The following is a 16,641-nucleotide window of genomic DNA, read 5'->3' as shown; positions in this document are numbered from 1 at the left end:
GCACAAACAGCACAGCCCCTACCCACTTCTGCTCCACATGTGGGAGAGGCTTCCTTGCCCAGATTGGCCTTATCAGCCATCTGCGGACTCACCAAAGAATCTAGATGTCTTATGGTCATCTTCGAATACGAAGGACGAACAACCATTCAGCACGTGCAGAAGCTCTCTACTCCTACCCATACCACCTTTCGGTCTTGCCGCGTGCTACCTTTCTCGAATTAGCTGTAAACAGTTGGGAAGCAACTCAGGGAGTTGCAATGAAAGCCGACTCTAACGCTTTTTCCAAACTTCGACTTTCCCGCCTCTTCTGAAGATCGGAAAGTTAACGTTATGAAAAGAGCGTAAATTTCCCCCGGGGGGGGGGGGTACTCCCATATAAGGGCTTTACGGGTATGTGCCGCTTAACAGGGTATGCTTTTTGCCTCTCTGACTCTGGAACAGGGTATAAAAATCGCCGTTTTGACTCTGGAACAGGGTCGTTTTTTTCCCAGAATCATGATTAAACACGATCAAGTTTGGCTATGAAACTCCGCTCCTCTCATCGCTTTATCCCCGAGCCACAGAAGAATTCAAGTGAGCCAGAGTGAGCGCTTTGTGATGTATACGCTAGTGTTTTTATATCTATCTTCATATATTTCCATCGTGGATATTGTACCTATTTTCCAATATTTGTCTGGAACAGGGTCGCAAATTCGGCTTTTTTTCTCTGGAACAGCTCTAGAGTCTCAGATACTCAGCGGCACACCCCCGTAGTAAATTTTAGGGAGTACCTCCCCCCCCCCCTCCAGGAAATCTCCCGGCTTCGGCTGTGACTTCCCGGCATATTTAAAGATTGGAAAGATAGCACCGCTAGCAGTTTTGTAATGAAAATTCGTTTCATTATTTATTTGTAAATTACAAATTTTCCCTGGGCTGTAAAAAGCAAGTATAGTATAAATAAAAATTTACAACCAGCCGAGTAAAATGTCATTATCATAGAAAGGATTCGCGAAACTATACAGGTCACGCTGAAAACTTCTTTTCTATTATTTGGATGATATTACAAAAACTGCCAAGTAATGTGCTAAAGTATTATTTACCATTATACGCAGTATTGACGCACAATGACATCACCTCGCTGTACGACAAATTTTATTTTGTTTATTAATGCTTAAGGTGGATTTTCTCTGACGCGTAAATTTTTACATGCATGAACGACTTGCGTAAACGCGTACGCAAGACGTTCATACATTGTCTCTTATTTTTTGATCGAAAAATTTCATTAACTTTTCAATTCCTTCAATTGATCAAAAATTCCATCAACTTCAATTTAAACGAAAATCATTAGTACTTGAAGGGGATAGGGTACGAAAATCCGCCGATCCGTGCTACAGTTTCGCACCAATCCGTCAATGAACCGTTATCCGCCACTATTTTCGTTCAAATCCGAATAACTCGAATAACTTGAAAACTTTGTGTGGTATAGTTTCACTGCAACGGACAGTGTATGTCGTTTTTAATGCCAAATTTTTTAAAGAAGTTTCGTTTCATTGCTTGTTTTGGCGACAATTCCGCCAATATACGACAAAGACCAACCAAAATGATTCAAACTTCGTTTACTTTTTACAATTAGTTTCAATTATTTTTTACAATTAATTTTCAACGGATCCGTGATCCACTATATTTTCGAATTCCTCGCATTCGCAAAAAGTCCACCGATCCGCGAACCTATTCACCAACCTCGTACAATAAAGTATTACAGACTATAAATGCTTACGAGAACTTAAAAACAAAGAAAAAGAAAAATAATTGGTCTTTTCCTATTTCCCAAAAGTGGTCGCGGTCGCTTACGAGCCCTTGGGGGGACTTCCTTATAAAAGAGACGAGGATGTAAATTTCGGACTCTGGTTTAAGGGTTAGCTTGCAAAGTGCTGTTTAGGGTTGCACGTGAAGAAATATAGAAATAGGAATTCTTTCTTTCTTGAGTAGAATTCTATTTTTTAATTTGGTATCTTTTAGGGGTCAAAAAAAGCTTGGGCCAAGCCCAGATTGATCTCTTTTAGGAATTTAATTCAAACTTTCCGTCGAACATCCCGTCTGTTTCAGTGGGAGTCGTCCTCCCAACCCCACCCCCCGGCATACGGGAGCGAAACACTGTCACGATCAATCAACAATAACCACGTCCACCTACACTACTCAGTTCATCGAAAGGATATCAAAACTAGAACGCACAGTCACAAGTCGGATTATTATTTGAAATACATCTGAAGTTCAGTGGGCTTTTTTTAATAGGGCCTTTGTTCCCAGAGCTAATTTTTAACTGGTAAATTGATCTTGGTACTTGACCTCTTTTGACGTACATTGTACAATAACATCATGATTAGCCAACACAAAGTAATGCTGGCGTAATTCTCTTTGGGACAATTATGTACGCGGCGACAGTTTTTGAGCTCTTCATTTTAAATCTACTTTTACCATCACCGGGAATCAAAGGTACTGTGTTAGGAATTTCCTATGAAATATTATCGTGCAGTGTTTAAATATTTTTATTATAGACTAGAGGGATTTGGTAATTAAGCATATGTAGCTGGGGGCGCAGGGAGAGAAATACAGGAAACTTTTGCGTGAGATTTTTATCATGAGAGTGCCAGTATTTCCGAGGATGCTACGACCATGTCCAAAGTTTTTCGAAGACGTCCGAAGTATTCCGAAGATTTTCCAAACATATCCTAATCCCAGTGCATGGACCTGTTCTGCTAAACACAACCTCATCCCAATGCTATTTTTGTCAAAACTCTGAGATAGCGGGAAAAGTATCGTCATTTTCCCATTTTACATGGAGTTTTCATTTCTCACATTGGTTTGAGTTTACATATTTTTGGAAAGTGTGTCGGTTATGGTTGTAATAACTCACATTTTTTACTAGGCATGAGAAATTGGCTCGTAAGCGTGAGTTGGCGTGAGATTGAAGTTTTCAACTCATAGGCGTGAGTCTCACGCCTAAGGCGTGAGAGTTGACAGGTATAAAAGAGTTTGGTCCCCAGGGAAAAAAAGGTATAGGGCTCTTGCAGGGCATCATTATATTGCCTCAGAGCTTTAGGAAGAAAAAATGAAAAAGACTAGGGCTCTAAGATCCAAAGCCCCTTTGGGACTCAGACTAGTGTAGCCTCCTCTGCAGGTATTCTTTTGACTGGTCATGCAAGATCGATGTTGTGTTACAAAACCAATTGTAAAAGAATGTCCACATCAGTGAAGGTTACATGTCAGGTCAGGGGATCTTAAGCAAACTAGTGGAGGTGCAGTGGCTTATAATGGTTAACATATTTGGGTACAGATGAGTCCAGGTCTAAGTGTAGGCTAGGTGCACTTTATAATTTGTGTTCTTAGAAAAGACATGCTAGGGGTGGCTTGACTGGCTTGCAGTAGACTAGCATCTCACCCAAATTTTACAGACAGCAAATACATTAAAACTGAGTCATATTTATTTCATTCAAAACATTTACAAAAACTGTGAAAACACTTCATGACTCTTACTGCATTATTTAAAGATCGTCAAAGCATCTCTGTCACATTCGAGTGAATTGTTGTTTACAGTTTACAGTTTGCTTGAAATGTCTTATAATTTACACATCTTTACTAGTTATCGATCAAACAATTTTGAAGATATTGCAATTCATGGCTAAACTTGCTCTTGAACAAATGGCGAAAAAAGTTGTGTGGAAAGTTTTCTTTGCTTTACAATGCTTTCTTCATTCTTCAGTTCGTGGAAACAGACTGCCATTTTGTTTTCAAAGCATGCGCTTTCACTTGCATAAATTAGTTTTCCAAATATGGAAAGAAGTGCCCAGTTTTTCCCAAAGGAAGAGAGTTCACTTTGTTTGGCCGGTTTCAGGCCATTGGTGGAATCAGAAGCATATCACCTAGGTGATATGCTTCTGGTGGAATGAAATGTTTTTGCTTGGCTGGAAAAATGGTGATCAGTTGTAAAAGGGTTGTTGGTGATTTATTACTATTGGCAAGAATCAAATATTTTAAAAACCTTTAAGAGTATTTACATACTCCTAGTGAATAAAATGGCAAAGTATGGTGCTGTTGAAATAACCTAATTTTTCCTCCAGAATGAAGGAAATGCATTCTAAGAGGCCCAAATTTTAAAATTTTCTTGGGGGAGTATGCCCCCGAACCCCCCTAGAAAGCTGCTCCTTTGTCGCGAGTACTCCCCTCTTCGGCTACTCCTAAACGTTTGCCGCCTACTCTGAAATGAAAGTGAAGAATGCAAAAAAAAAATTCTAGCAGTTTGTTGTACACAAATATACATGTGCATGTATGGAAAAACTGAAAATATTTCTTATCATTTGACTGTGTGCAAAGCAAGAAACACATGTAGTAAAGTGGGAAAATATCTGACTGTTATATTTAGACGTAATTACAAATGTATTATTTTGAATTCTATCCAATAGCAACATCTGTTTACCTTTTTCTATTTTGATAGGAAAATCGAGTCAAAGACAGGGTTACTGGCACCGCTTAATGATGGTAAGTTTCTGAAAGACCAGATCTATGTTGTCTTCTTAACATGTACTATTCCAGAGATGCAAAGGTTCTGTTTGAACAGTAACATGTATTTTATTATTATCCTACAGATTCTACAATGACCACTAATGCCACTCTGCTCTGAGGGGGTGGACAGGGGTGTCTGAATCTCCTGCTTCCCGTACATGTACCTCTTACTCCTGCTTCCTACCCTTTTCTGTAAAGGTTCCCTCCTCTTTGTCCCATTTGATTTCTTTTGCAAAATATAACATAATGTTACAAAAATTAACCTTGGGACCCCTCTTCCTGCCCTCTCTTCTCCTGCCTCTCATCCCTTTTCTCTGGGGCTTACACCCTCCTGTCCCCCTCCACTGCTCTCACACATTCAAGGTTGAAAAAGTTGTAATACAGATGGTCTTTTGTTTAATAGATTGGAGCTCTGTGGATGAAATTCAAAACCTTCCCCCAGGAATGAAACAAAGGTACCTTGTTTGTAATTCATTGTTTGATAAGGTAGAAACTTCAAAAAGAAACTTTATTAACGTGTCAAAATAACCACTTATTAGCTCGGAAAAACCCATACTAATTTGGGGACACGAAATGAATAGATTCTAAAAGACAATTCTTGTTGGTTGATCAATGTGATCACTAGTTAAAATGTAGACAATAATTTAATTTAGTGAAAGTTGCTGTGTACTTACGTTTTTAAAGAAATTAGGGAACCTTGGACGTGATCACTTGGTGTTTTACAATTTACCATCGTAGTGGGACTCCTGTCATTAACTATGTGCCATAGACCCTATGCAAATATGGCGGTGTTAATTTTCGGCTCCCAGAAGAATCATTTGTCAACAAAATTAAATTACCCTAACTTAAAGATAAAGTCAAAGCAAATCAGTGTATAAAGTTTAAAGGCTATGCTTTATCTAATGGGAAGTTACAGGGACATTTATATTGCCAAAAACATGAAAACAAGGCTAGGCAGGCCAGGGTGACTTTTTCCATACAAAACCCTAAAATTTGAATGAATCATAACTTTGCAGCCATTTAACCCAAAACACTGAAACTTCTCAGAATAGCATAAAATTTTATATAATATTTATATATATATATATATATTTAAGTACCACCATCAGCGTTTTAAGAAACTTTACAAAACAACGGAAATGAATAACAACCATTTTTGCAGAGGGTCTATATGTTCTTGATGTCCAGCAGTATATGTTCAGCCGTCAGTCTTTTAAAAAAAGTATATATGGACCTCACTGCACACATTTTATACTGCTAAGACCTAAAACAGATATTCTCCCTGAGTTTGACCCTTAGCTTCCACTGTCCCTCAGGTTTAAAAAATATACCATCATTATATTGGGCCGAACTAAAAACATTACTGGACACCTCCTGTAGATCTAGAGGGATAAGTGGATCCTTCATTTGTTGGGTTCACACTACACACTAAGTCTGTCTTAGCCTAAGTCAAGCCAAGTCATCCTAAGTCCGCTTAAGCGTTCAGACATATATTTGAAGACAAATTCTTTCCGCGCAAAACTGTCATCATTAGCGATAAAAATTATCGTTAATGATGACATATATATTGTCTTAAATTTCATGAGGTAGTCACGATCCATTTTAACAACAAAATTGAGATCAAAATGAGACCGAGAAGCCGTAAAATCGCTGTAATTGCGACTGTTGTCTGTTTATTAAATTTACAATGGTTGATCAGCCAAATAACCTTACAAAATCTTATGTTCCTTCGTGAAAGAATGATGGAAGATTTTCTCCAAGAGAGTGAAAGCTTGCTTTTTCTGACCGCCGTACTTTTGAGCGTTCGTCGGATAAGGTGGAATCTCTATCTGATAAATTCCGCGCTTTTGAAGTTTTTTTTGCTACAGTATCGGGTTTCTTAAGTCAGCCTAAGTCATGTTTGAAACAGACTTAAGAACTGCTTAGATCGTTTGAGTTTGCCGACACTAAGACAGAAATTACGCTTTTGTGACTTAACGGTTCAGACCTTTCATGTTCACTAAGTCGACTTAAGAGATACTAAGTCAGACTTAGTGGTCTAATGTGAACCCAACAATTATGATCCCAGCCGCATACATATGTATGTACATTTTTAACCTCCAAGAAGACTGGATACCTCTCCTTTGCAGACACTTATCTGATCCCAAGGGTGTCCTCTTACTGGAGGTTTGACGCTATTAATTTTATCAGGGCAATATAGAGAAATATTTACAATGGCTGTAAAGAACTCAAAACATAAGTTTATTTGCTGTGCATGACATGGCATTTTTCCTTAATTTTCCCAAAGCAAAATTAAACTGTTTTATAATTTTATTTAATAATATTGTAGCTGACCTGCTCAATTGAATCATTTATTTGTAACTTAATCTAAACAAATTATTTTCTAAATCAATTCTTGTGACAAATGACTTATTGGCCTGGTCAACTGGAAATATCTCTTTTTGCATACACTTCCGTATTCCAATCCATTTTCTGTGTTGTCTCATTAACAGATATGCAAAGGAAATGTCGGAAAAATCTTTTCAACTGTTGGGATTAATGAAAAGAGTTTCATTGTTGTTTAAAAAGCTTCATGGAGGTAAGGTGTACAAAATTATGGTGTTTTTAATCCTAAGGGTGAGAAATTAATTGTTAAATTCAAATTTTAAATTGAATTTATATTGTATGTATTAATTTTAAATTAAATTTACCTTTTTTAATTTGATTACATTTGATTTTAAAATTTAATTTAGTTTAAAAGTAACAGGGATGGTGATCATTGGTAATTTAAAAAGGAAGCCATCGGGGACCCCCACATCTACATTTAATTAAGCTGAAACCAAAGGGGATGCTTGTCCCAGGGGGGGTACACCTGGATCTAAGTGACGGGGATGTGTGAGGGATTTTTTTGGGGTCGAAATTTTCGATTCCGGGATTTTTTTTGGGTAGGAGAATTTGGCAGGTATTTTTCTGGGTGACTTGATTTAAATAGGGGATTTTTTTGGGTATTAAAATCAAACTAAAGTGCCTTGGCGCAGCCTTGGCAATTAATTTTAGGGGTAATTTGACTAGGGATTTCTTGGGGTGTTTTTTTTGGACCAGGGATTTATTTGGGTAATGTCGGGAGACTTAGGGATTTTTTTGGGTCCTGAGTTTTGCCTCCATTCGATCATCCTTATCACTTTGATCCCGGAGTACCCCCCCTGGGATGCTTGTTGTAAAAGTTGAATTAAACCCCTTAAGAAAACCCATCAGGCATGTCTCAAGCATGTCTCACGCCTTATTGGTCTTGACTACCAACTTAGCTTGTTATCCTACAGTAGTGTCTGTGGTACCAACCACAAAAAGGAACAACCTTTGTACCTAAAAGCTATAGCAATCACCCGTAGTCTGTCCGGGGGGGGGGGGGGTCGGTCCTATTCCCACCCCTCCTTACCAAATGAAATGAAGAAAGCCCACCATTTCTTGCTTAAAAAAGGAGCATATGGTGTGAAGGTGGCACTTTCTGCATCTTGCCCCAAGAAAGGAATTGAGGGGAGTGAGGAAAGGCATAACATCTTTGGTGCTTCAGTCTCCTAGATGTGCTGCTGGTTGGTTGTCTGTTTTGTCAGAAGGGCAAGAGGTGTTGAAAGATGGTCATATTATAAGAATTGATTACGGCTTTTGAAAGCAGCCAGACTAAGTCATGTCCACAGCTGGCAAATCTGCTTTCCATTCTTTTTCTTCTAATACATAATATCCTGGGTCTTACAATAAAAAAGAAATATTTTTATGTGGGGAATACTTCACAATGTAATTTACAAATGCCACCTCTTTAGAAGCTAAAATACAGGACTGACCTCTGTGTATCCTCATTGCTCTGCGTGTTCCCTTTTCAGTGGTGTATTCATGCGGCCCTATGGGTTAATTCCCCATATCAGATGTAGAAAAATTAGAAGACTTTGTCTAAAAGTTGGTCTTTCAGTGTGTGGGTAAATCAACAATGTCAACAGTTTTGAATTATTTAATTTGTCTCATTTACAGGTGGGAAATACATGAAAGATATCACTATGGATGTCTACCTCAAGGTTGGATAATTTAACTGTCTAAAAAATCATACATTATTGCATGGCCACTCACCCTGTTTACATGTAATAAGCTACAACATGTAAAATATGTGGTGTTTTTTTAAACAAGAAAGGAGAATACAAAAGTCATGTCATAATATCATGCATCTTGTACACTATAAGTCCACATATACAGTGCTTACAGAGAGCTGTGTAGCTGTATCCATTTGCACGCATTGTGGTCCTATTTCCTATGATGCTAGACAACATTTTGACCCTTTATTGATGGAAATTGCAAATACAGTAATTATTTCCTTATCATATTTACAAGGCAATACTTGCACATGGAAGTCTCTAAACCCAGATACCGTGGAGTAGCTTTTCTTCAAACCACTGGGTTAAGTTCTTACACAATGGGCTACTTTAGTGTTCCAGGCATTCGGAGTTCAGGACCAAGCAGAAATTGAGATCTGTGCAAATAACGGCGGGTTGAAAAATGGCAAGGGGCTTCCTTGTCTTTTTCTTTTTCAGCTGTTCTTTAATTGTACTGCTCCTGAAATTACCTAACACCTGGAACGTGCTAGGGCCACATCGCGGCTTGACTTATTATTAATAACCTTCAGTGGAGCAGACGTTTGTGGAGTAGCTTCACTTAGACTACCTTATTATAGAAAATTAACTATTTAAGAATTAATGCGACTTAAATTAACGCGAATTGAAGGAAAAGTAAAGGAAATTAACGCGAAAGAGGGGGTAACATTTCAACATGACAACAAGTTTATTTCAATACTAGGCGTATAATCCTAAACGTAGGGGTTAAGCGAAGGAATCTGACCGCCTCGAGCGTTCTTCATAGTTTCAGTCATACCGGCAGATTTCCACCCTGATGAAATAATGCCTTTTCCTGGGAGTCAAAAACGTCTGGACTGTATCGTGAAATTGGGGCCAAACGAATGGAAATTTTAACGCTCCACTAAATTAACGGCGCGAAAATTAACGTTAACAAAAATTAATGCGAATTTTTTGACATAAAATTCGCTTTAATTTTCTATAATAAGTTAGTAACTGTAAAAGGCAACTGGAGCTTAGAACACTGGTCTGGTTACATGAAGCTACTAGCCAGGTGTACCAGGAACAGATTACAGTATCATGTAGAATCGTTACCTAGGATTGCATTTTAACTCTTTATAATGCCTTTTTGGACAGGATGTGAAAACAAAACCTTCCCTGTCTCCACCAGACCAGTATGTCGACATTGGCCTTTGGAGACAAGTTATGCAGATAAACCAACAGATTTGCCGCACAATGGAGGAACTGGACAAGATGGAAGAAGATAGTGCAGACGACTCTGAGGCATGTATACATTTCCGGAAGCTAACGTCAAAGAATCGCATAAGGGCACTAAAAAGAAATTCTTTGACCATCCCAATTCCCTCAGCGTGTTGTAAGGTCTAAACGGCTGTAACTGACAACCTTTAAACGGAAACAAAAAAAACTGAAAATTGAACAAAAAAAAACACTTTCATTTACATCTATTTCTTTTTCTGAACAGGGAAACGGCTCAAAGAAATCAACAGAAAATAAAGAAGTAGAAGAAAGTAAGGTTAGTACAAGAAATAAAATCAATTTGTTTGACACGCTGCAAACCAAATCTAAGACTGTTTAAAGTAGACAATGAGTGGTCTAAAGTACATGTACTTCTTCAGTCAGAATACCATCGCCAGTTCTGTTTCTTAGTAGCATGTGGTATCATCATAGAGACAAGCTCACGTGACCTTTCTTGGAGAACTCGTTCTTCCTTTTAGATTGAGTTATACAGTTGAATCCCGTTAACTCGAACCCTCAATATCTCGAACCTCCTGCTAACTTTTTCGATTCCCCTTCAGATCATTTTCTTACTAGTTTTACCCTCGATAACTTGAACTCCCGATAATTTGAACTTTTGTCGATTCGATTTCCCTTAAAGGTTCGAGTTATCGGGAATCAACTGTAATGCCAAAAATGAACTTGTTTCACGACTGAAAAAGTATACAGTCGCGTGCGAATGTAGACTGTCCACAGCCCTCTATTTTTTCGTGTTTTTTCGATCAATGAGCGCGCGGTGAGAATTGCGCTCGCTTCGTTTGCTTTTTTGCGTTGAAAAATCGAGAGGCTGTGGACAGTCTAGTGCGAATGGTTTGCTTAATCTTTAAGATAATTTGTGCTGGCAAATCTCCGTTTCAGGGTTGGGTTACTCACTTACTGATAAGGACAGGATAAAACTTGTTTTGTCTTGAGCGAAAATGCGTTGGATCAGGGTGTATTGCATACGTGACAAAGTGTACTTTACTCACTCGGCAGTGTACAACAATATTTCTCGTTATAGTGGTTTTATGGCTCTGTAGTAGAGCGTTTGCTCTGGATCAACAAAAGTCATGGATTTTAATCCCGTTGGAGCCAGAATTTTTTTCAGGCTTTCTTTTTAACTGCTTAAATTGACATACGACTGTGAAGATGTCATTATCTTTTCTCTGTTGGTTATTATTATAATAATAATAATAATAATAATAATAATAATAATAATAATAATAATAATAGTAAACATTTTATAGCGCCTATCCAGGCCTGCTCTAGGCGCTTTACAAATACTGTATGTAAATCACAATATAATAAAATCCATAAAAATTCGTTAAAATTAGCTGAATAAATCTTAAAAATTAAAAATGTACATTAAAAGTAATAAAAAGTAAAAATCGTTAAGAGTAATAAGTTTTTTAAAAAGATAAGTTTTGAGTTTTGATTTAAAAGAACTTAAATTGTCACATGAGCGGATAAAAAAAGGTAGACTGTTCCAGAGTTCAGGCGACGAAACAGCAAAAGCTCGAGACCCATACGACTTAAGGTGGAATTTGACAGGGTTAAGTCGTGAAGAGTGTGATGATCGGAGGGTTCTTGAAGGTTGGCAGTGCGTTAACAAATCTTGAATGTAGATAAGAAGGTTCATGACCCTTCTAAACTCTTTTTCTGCCTACTGCTACGGTTACAATGCACGGTCCGTCTGTAAACTATTATTTAGATTGCAAATCAGCCCTTAACCGTCTCTTTTATCTAATACAGACAGAAGATAGACCGAGATCTTTCCGTGATTTTTACATGGAAATGGTAACGTCAAGTTTTGGTGATGACTTAGATCGCCTCCGACAGGTATGTATCTTGTTTGGTGATCATGATCATGTTTATTTGCTGTTGTCCCAGCATATATTTAACAAATCAACCACATTTGTCCAAGGTATTCACTCTTTCAGACCAAAGAAATTACCTTATAAAAGATTCAATGCTAAAATTCACTAGAACTTTATGGACTTTAATGGTGTCTTTCGTATATTCTATAAGATGTAGACCATATAAAACTAAATTCGATCGGAAATTCATACACGTTTACAGAGCCAAAGATCATTTTTCCGCATGAAGAACGAATTCTTTGACAGAAATTTCCCCCCAAATGTCAAAATTCGGGTACTCTATAGCTACGACCATGCCATTACATACAAAAATCGCCATTTCGTGGAATAAAAACAGTTTTCCTAAAAAAATATTACCGAGGGTGTCCGTTTTTCGCGGGGTCGAGAAACACCCTAGTGGATTTTTGTCTGCCTTGGTGAGAATTTTATTGGATCCCTGACGAACATCCTGGTTTCATCAGGTCTGTTACAGAGGATGGTCTAATCACAGGTTTATTCGATACAACAATATGTTTCGATCAGCGCCACGTGGCTTCTTTGGAAGAAAGAAAAGCTACCGCTGAACTGATCATGTTATTTGCAACTGCAGGCTCCTAACGTTTGTTACCAAACAGATTTTACGTGTCACGCAACAGTACAGCCCGCGTCTGTGCTCCCAGGCTAACAACACCGCCACTGTGGAGCCGTAGCACATGTTGATCTGACATAGTCTACAAAGTCATTTTAAAACACCTAGGTCTCAAAAGTAAGGAATTTGGAACAGGAAATTTAAATAGTACCAATCCCTATATAGGGTGGGGAAGGGAAAGTTCAGTGACTGGACTGCATAATTTTTATCTCCTTGCCACCGGAAAGATCGCAAGCTACTATAATTACAGGACACTTTCAATATCTCGCTAACTCAGTTTTTTCTCTTTATTACAGGAAGGAAGTTTAGACTCAAGAAAAGTTGAAATGTTGATAAACTGTTTAGAAACTGGAAAGGACATTTGGTCTGACTTGGAAAAAAGCTTGCTTCAGTCAACAGAGTAATGAATAGTGTATTGAGCGGAGTTTGGTACTTCTGCGCGAAATTCACGCCGGGAAGATGTCCGGGATCGACCATCTAAGCTGAGAGAAGCGAGCTAAACCGGCCTACAGTGCAGCGTTTCTTAGCAATTGATCGCTGTTTCGGGAAACGTTCACTACAAGATACAATCCTGACCCTAATGTACACACTAATGTACTATTGATTTCATACATTATCAATCAGTGCTTAAAGGGGCTATGTCACGCAATTTTAGGCAATTTCGGCACTGATCAACTGGTCATAGAATTAACTGAACTATCACAATAACGGCTTAAAGCTGTAGAAGAACTCAAAAGAAACACAGAAAGGCCAAAAAGGGGCATGGATGGGCAAAATTCGCGAAGATTAAAACAGATTGCGTTCGGGTAAACTTGAAAAACGTCGGCCCGACTTTTTTTCAAGTTTATCTCAATTTGCATGAAAGTGTCATTTACAATGCTTGAAATGCTTGTTTGTTATGTAGCCGTGATTTTGCAAATAAAAGACTTTTGCTCTGCCAATTTGAGTTTAGAGCTCTTAAATGACGAAAATAAATAAAATTACCTAAAATCCCGTGACAAAGCCCCTTTAAGACTGGGGTCCATTCATTGCCGTCAATTGGTTAAAAAAGATTGAAGTTAGGGAACCCTCTGTTTCTGGTGAAACCCTCTGTTTAATAACATATAGTGAACATTTTCCTAATGTATCAATGTATAGTAATGACAATAATGTGTCTTTATTCCAACTGATAAAACACATATCAATAGCTATAATACCAAAAGCTAGATACAAAAATAAGAAAACAAATTTAAAAAATAAGCTCCAATATGATAAAATTTAAACTTGTGTAGAGCCGCCCGCTGTGGGAGAAGGGGGTGGGGAGGAATCCAAATCACCTTTCACTGAAAATATAATTAATTTCACACGAATTCCAGTTTACCACCTTTCACGACATTTTGCTTGGAAGCTACAAAAGCACGTTTCACGACAAATTAAAAACTTGTTTACACGGCATAATTATAATAATGGAAAAATCGCCGCTCAGGGTAAGTTCTCTCATGCGATGTAGGGGGAGACGGCAATAGCTCAGTCATTCCACGTTTATTGGCAAATCGTGACTCAGAAAATGCGCTATACATACTAGTTATGCAACGCTTTCGAGTGGTATACTATGGAATATCCCACGAGTCACTTGTATTTTCTCTGTATACACACGAGCCTTTAGGCGAGTGTGTATACGAAGAAAATACAAGTGACAAGTGGGATATTCCATAGTATACCACGAGAAAGTGTTGTGTAACTATTTTATACCATGCCATAGAAAATACGCTTACTAAATTTTGACGAGAATACAATCGCAGCGCACGATGGGAAGGTTGGGTTGAATACCGTCGAATATACAACGGCTTTCCTGTATTCTGATTGGCTGTATTTTCTATGGCATGGTATAAAATCCTATACACCCCCTCCCCACCACCACCTCCACCACTACTCAGTTCGAAAAGAAGAAATCTCTCCTTTGGGAGGAAGACCCGGCTTTGACGAGTGCAGTCGACCGGGAATCCTTTCAAGCATAAAATATATAACAAAATAAATTTAAAAAGCGATATGTACGCTAAAAACAAAAGGCTGGAAATTGGGCGCCTGTTACAGAGAACTAAAAGAAAGTCTTACCCCTACGTACTCAACAGATGTTCGCCCTGTGCTTCCGTACCATGACAGAAGACCATAAGACTGGTATGTTATGAACTACGTGAGAGTGATTGAAAACCTGAGCCTGAGTTTGAGTTTTGTATTTAAAACTCTTCTATCGAAGTGAACAACAACAACGTTAATTTGTACTGTAGGATTACAAAAATTGACCATGTAATATACAAATTAAAAATACAGACAGAAACTGGTCACCCAAAATAACTTTAAAGCCAAACTGGTTGGGTGACCATTTTACACACAGGTCAGAAAAAAAGGTGTTAATTAACTAATTTAATTAAGGGTAATAATTACAGCACAAGTGAAGCGAAGAAGAAACTTCAGCAAATTAATTCAATGAAGTTATATCTTCATTATTGGGAAGAACACTTGAATGGTTTTGACTGTAACAATAGATCGGAAAACTTCTCTCAAGAACGTTAACTAGCTTAATAGCTAAAAATAAAAGCAGGAAATTGGCCGCAATTTACAGAGGTAAAATTAGAGCTAGCGTCTGAAAAACTTAAGGTGAATTCTACTCCTTCGCACTCAACAGATAATTGGCCTTTCTTTCCGTACCATGACAGAGGTCCCTTGATATGCGACACTAGCTTGTACATCTTTTTTTCCTGCAAAAAAACTGGACAGTTAAACAATACATCGAAACCATAAGAACCATTACTTTTGTCCTTTTCCGACGCATAGGATCCCAATTGCTTGACAATAGAAGAGTCATCTCTGCTATCTTTAACTTCTGTGACAACCGTGTACTTGCCTCCTTCAGAACCAAAATGCTGAACTCCAAATAACTTGACAGGTTTGTTGACAGAGAACTGAACACTGTCGACCTGGGAATCACGGTAATGCCACTGATCTTTACCTGGCGGACAAACTTTGTAAAATCTGTAGCATCGATATCTCGCGCAGGCAATCCTAGGGTGTTGTATGAATGGCAAAGTTGGTGTGAAAACATCACTGTAATGTTTCATCATGTCCCCGGCCTCTTTGAAAGTTAGAATGTGAGAATCTATTACAACAGTGGCAAACTCTTTCTGTGACATCAACGGAAAGCGTATTGATTTCACGATCTCCTCTTCCAAAATTCGTCTTTTCGCCTCACCATCAGGAGTAATTCTTTGCCTTTCACTTTCCTTTATGGCCCAGCGATCAACAGCTTTAAACAGTTCCACTTCCTTTATGTTCAACATTTCTCTCTTCACGACAGACTCGACAAGGGATCGCTCAAGTGTGACAAATTCTTCTGACGTCACAGCTTCTTCTGTCTGCATCTCAATCACTTCCCAGCATCGATCTTCCAAATCTTTATCTTCAGATTTCTGAGCGTGCGGCAGAATGCAAAACACGTTTGATGCTTTCAAGTTGTCTCGCAGATATTTTGTACATTTCCCAGCGAGTGAAGGCACCATATATTTGTCCGCCAAATACAGCACTTGCATTACATTATTTCCGCTCAAGTTCACTTCGTCGCTGTACAAGAAACGAAACATCTCAAACAGACTCTCGTAGTCACAGTCAGGCAGTTCAATAGAGTCTGTAGTCTCCGCCATTTGACCATAGAACATGGCAAAGAACACAGGACTGCTGATTGCAAGCACAAACTTGTGAGCTGGGATCACCATCTTCATACGCTTACTTTCACTGTCGCCATTCGATGCTCGAACAATAAATTTCACATCGCTCAATAACTCCTTGTTGAATATAAACGTGGTTCTCTCGACGACAGTTGATCGTTTCGTCTGCCAATTCTCTTCCACAGCAGCCATCGTTAGTACTCAAGTGCAGTCTTTCTTCCTTTAGTTTTGTCCGTCAGCAGATTTATTCGATCAGTCGCACAACTGATCGCACTCGAAAACAGGAAAAGTTACCGCTGAATTGACCATTGTTGCGACTGCTGGCTTCCAGCTTGTCACGCAACTGCGTGACGCGTAGTGTGCAAATGTTCAGAGTTTCCTGCAGCAAAGAGATATGAAAACCGCACAAAGGTTACGAACACAGCAGCAACTAGCAATTCAGACTCTCGATATATTTAAGCTAAATGCAAACTAGTCTTTAAAGATATTTATTTTTAAATTTAAGGCTGTATGGAAACTGTTACCAT

The 16,641-nt window shown here is 38.4% G+C and overlaps 2 protein-coding genes across 2 annotated transcripts in view; one reads left to right on the top strand and one right to left on the bottom strand.

Moving 5' to 3' along the window:
* Positions 1-14,309, top strand: part of LOC144633854 (uncharacterized) — a 97,508-nt gene extending 83,199 nt beyond the window's left edge. Inside the window, exons 4-11 of the mRNA XM_078492751.1 lie at positions 4,472-4,515; positions 4,943-4,994; positions 7,032-7,117; positions 8,542-8,585; positions 9,771-9,917; positions 10,117-10,167; positions 11,661-11,747; positions 12,710-14,309. Coding sequence (XP_078348877.1) covers positions 4,472-4,515; positions 4,943-4,994; positions 7,032-7,117; positions 8,542-8,585; positions 9,771-9,917; positions 10,117-10,167; positions 11,661-11,747; positions 12,710-12,817 — 619 coding nt within the window. The 3' untranslated portion in view covers positions 12,818-14,309. The remainder of the gene's footprint in view (positions 1-4,471; positions 4,516-4,942; positions 4,995-7,031; positions 7,118-8,541; positions 8,586-9,770; positions 9,918-10,116; positions 10,168-11,660; positions 11,748-12,709) is intronic.
* Positions 14,310-14,322: 13 nt separating this feature from the next.
* LOC144633828 (BTB/POZ domain-containing protein 6-B-like) lies at positions 14,323-16,385 on the bottom strand. Its single transcript, XM_078492713.1, has one exon. The coding sequence runs from the start codon at positions 16,304-16,306 to the stop codon at positions 14,972-14,974; it is 1,335 nt and encodes a 444-aa protein (XP_078348839.1). The 5' UTR covers positions 16,307-16,385; the 3' UTR covers positions 14,323-14,971.
* Between the last annotated feature and the right edge of the window lie 256 nt (positions 16,386-16,641).

The sequence above is a fragment of the Oculina patagonica genome, chromosome 12 (genome assembly GCF_052425735.1).
Source record: "Oculina patagonica isolate OP01 chromosome 12, crgOcupat, whole genome shotgun sequence".
Classification (NCBI taxonomy): Eukaryota; Metazoa; Cnidaria; class Anthozoa; order Scleractinia; family Oculinidae; genus Oculina; species Oculina patagonica.
The sequence above is the reverse complement of the archived record's forward strand: the minus strand, read 5'-3'. Positions and strand labels throughout refer to the sequence as shown.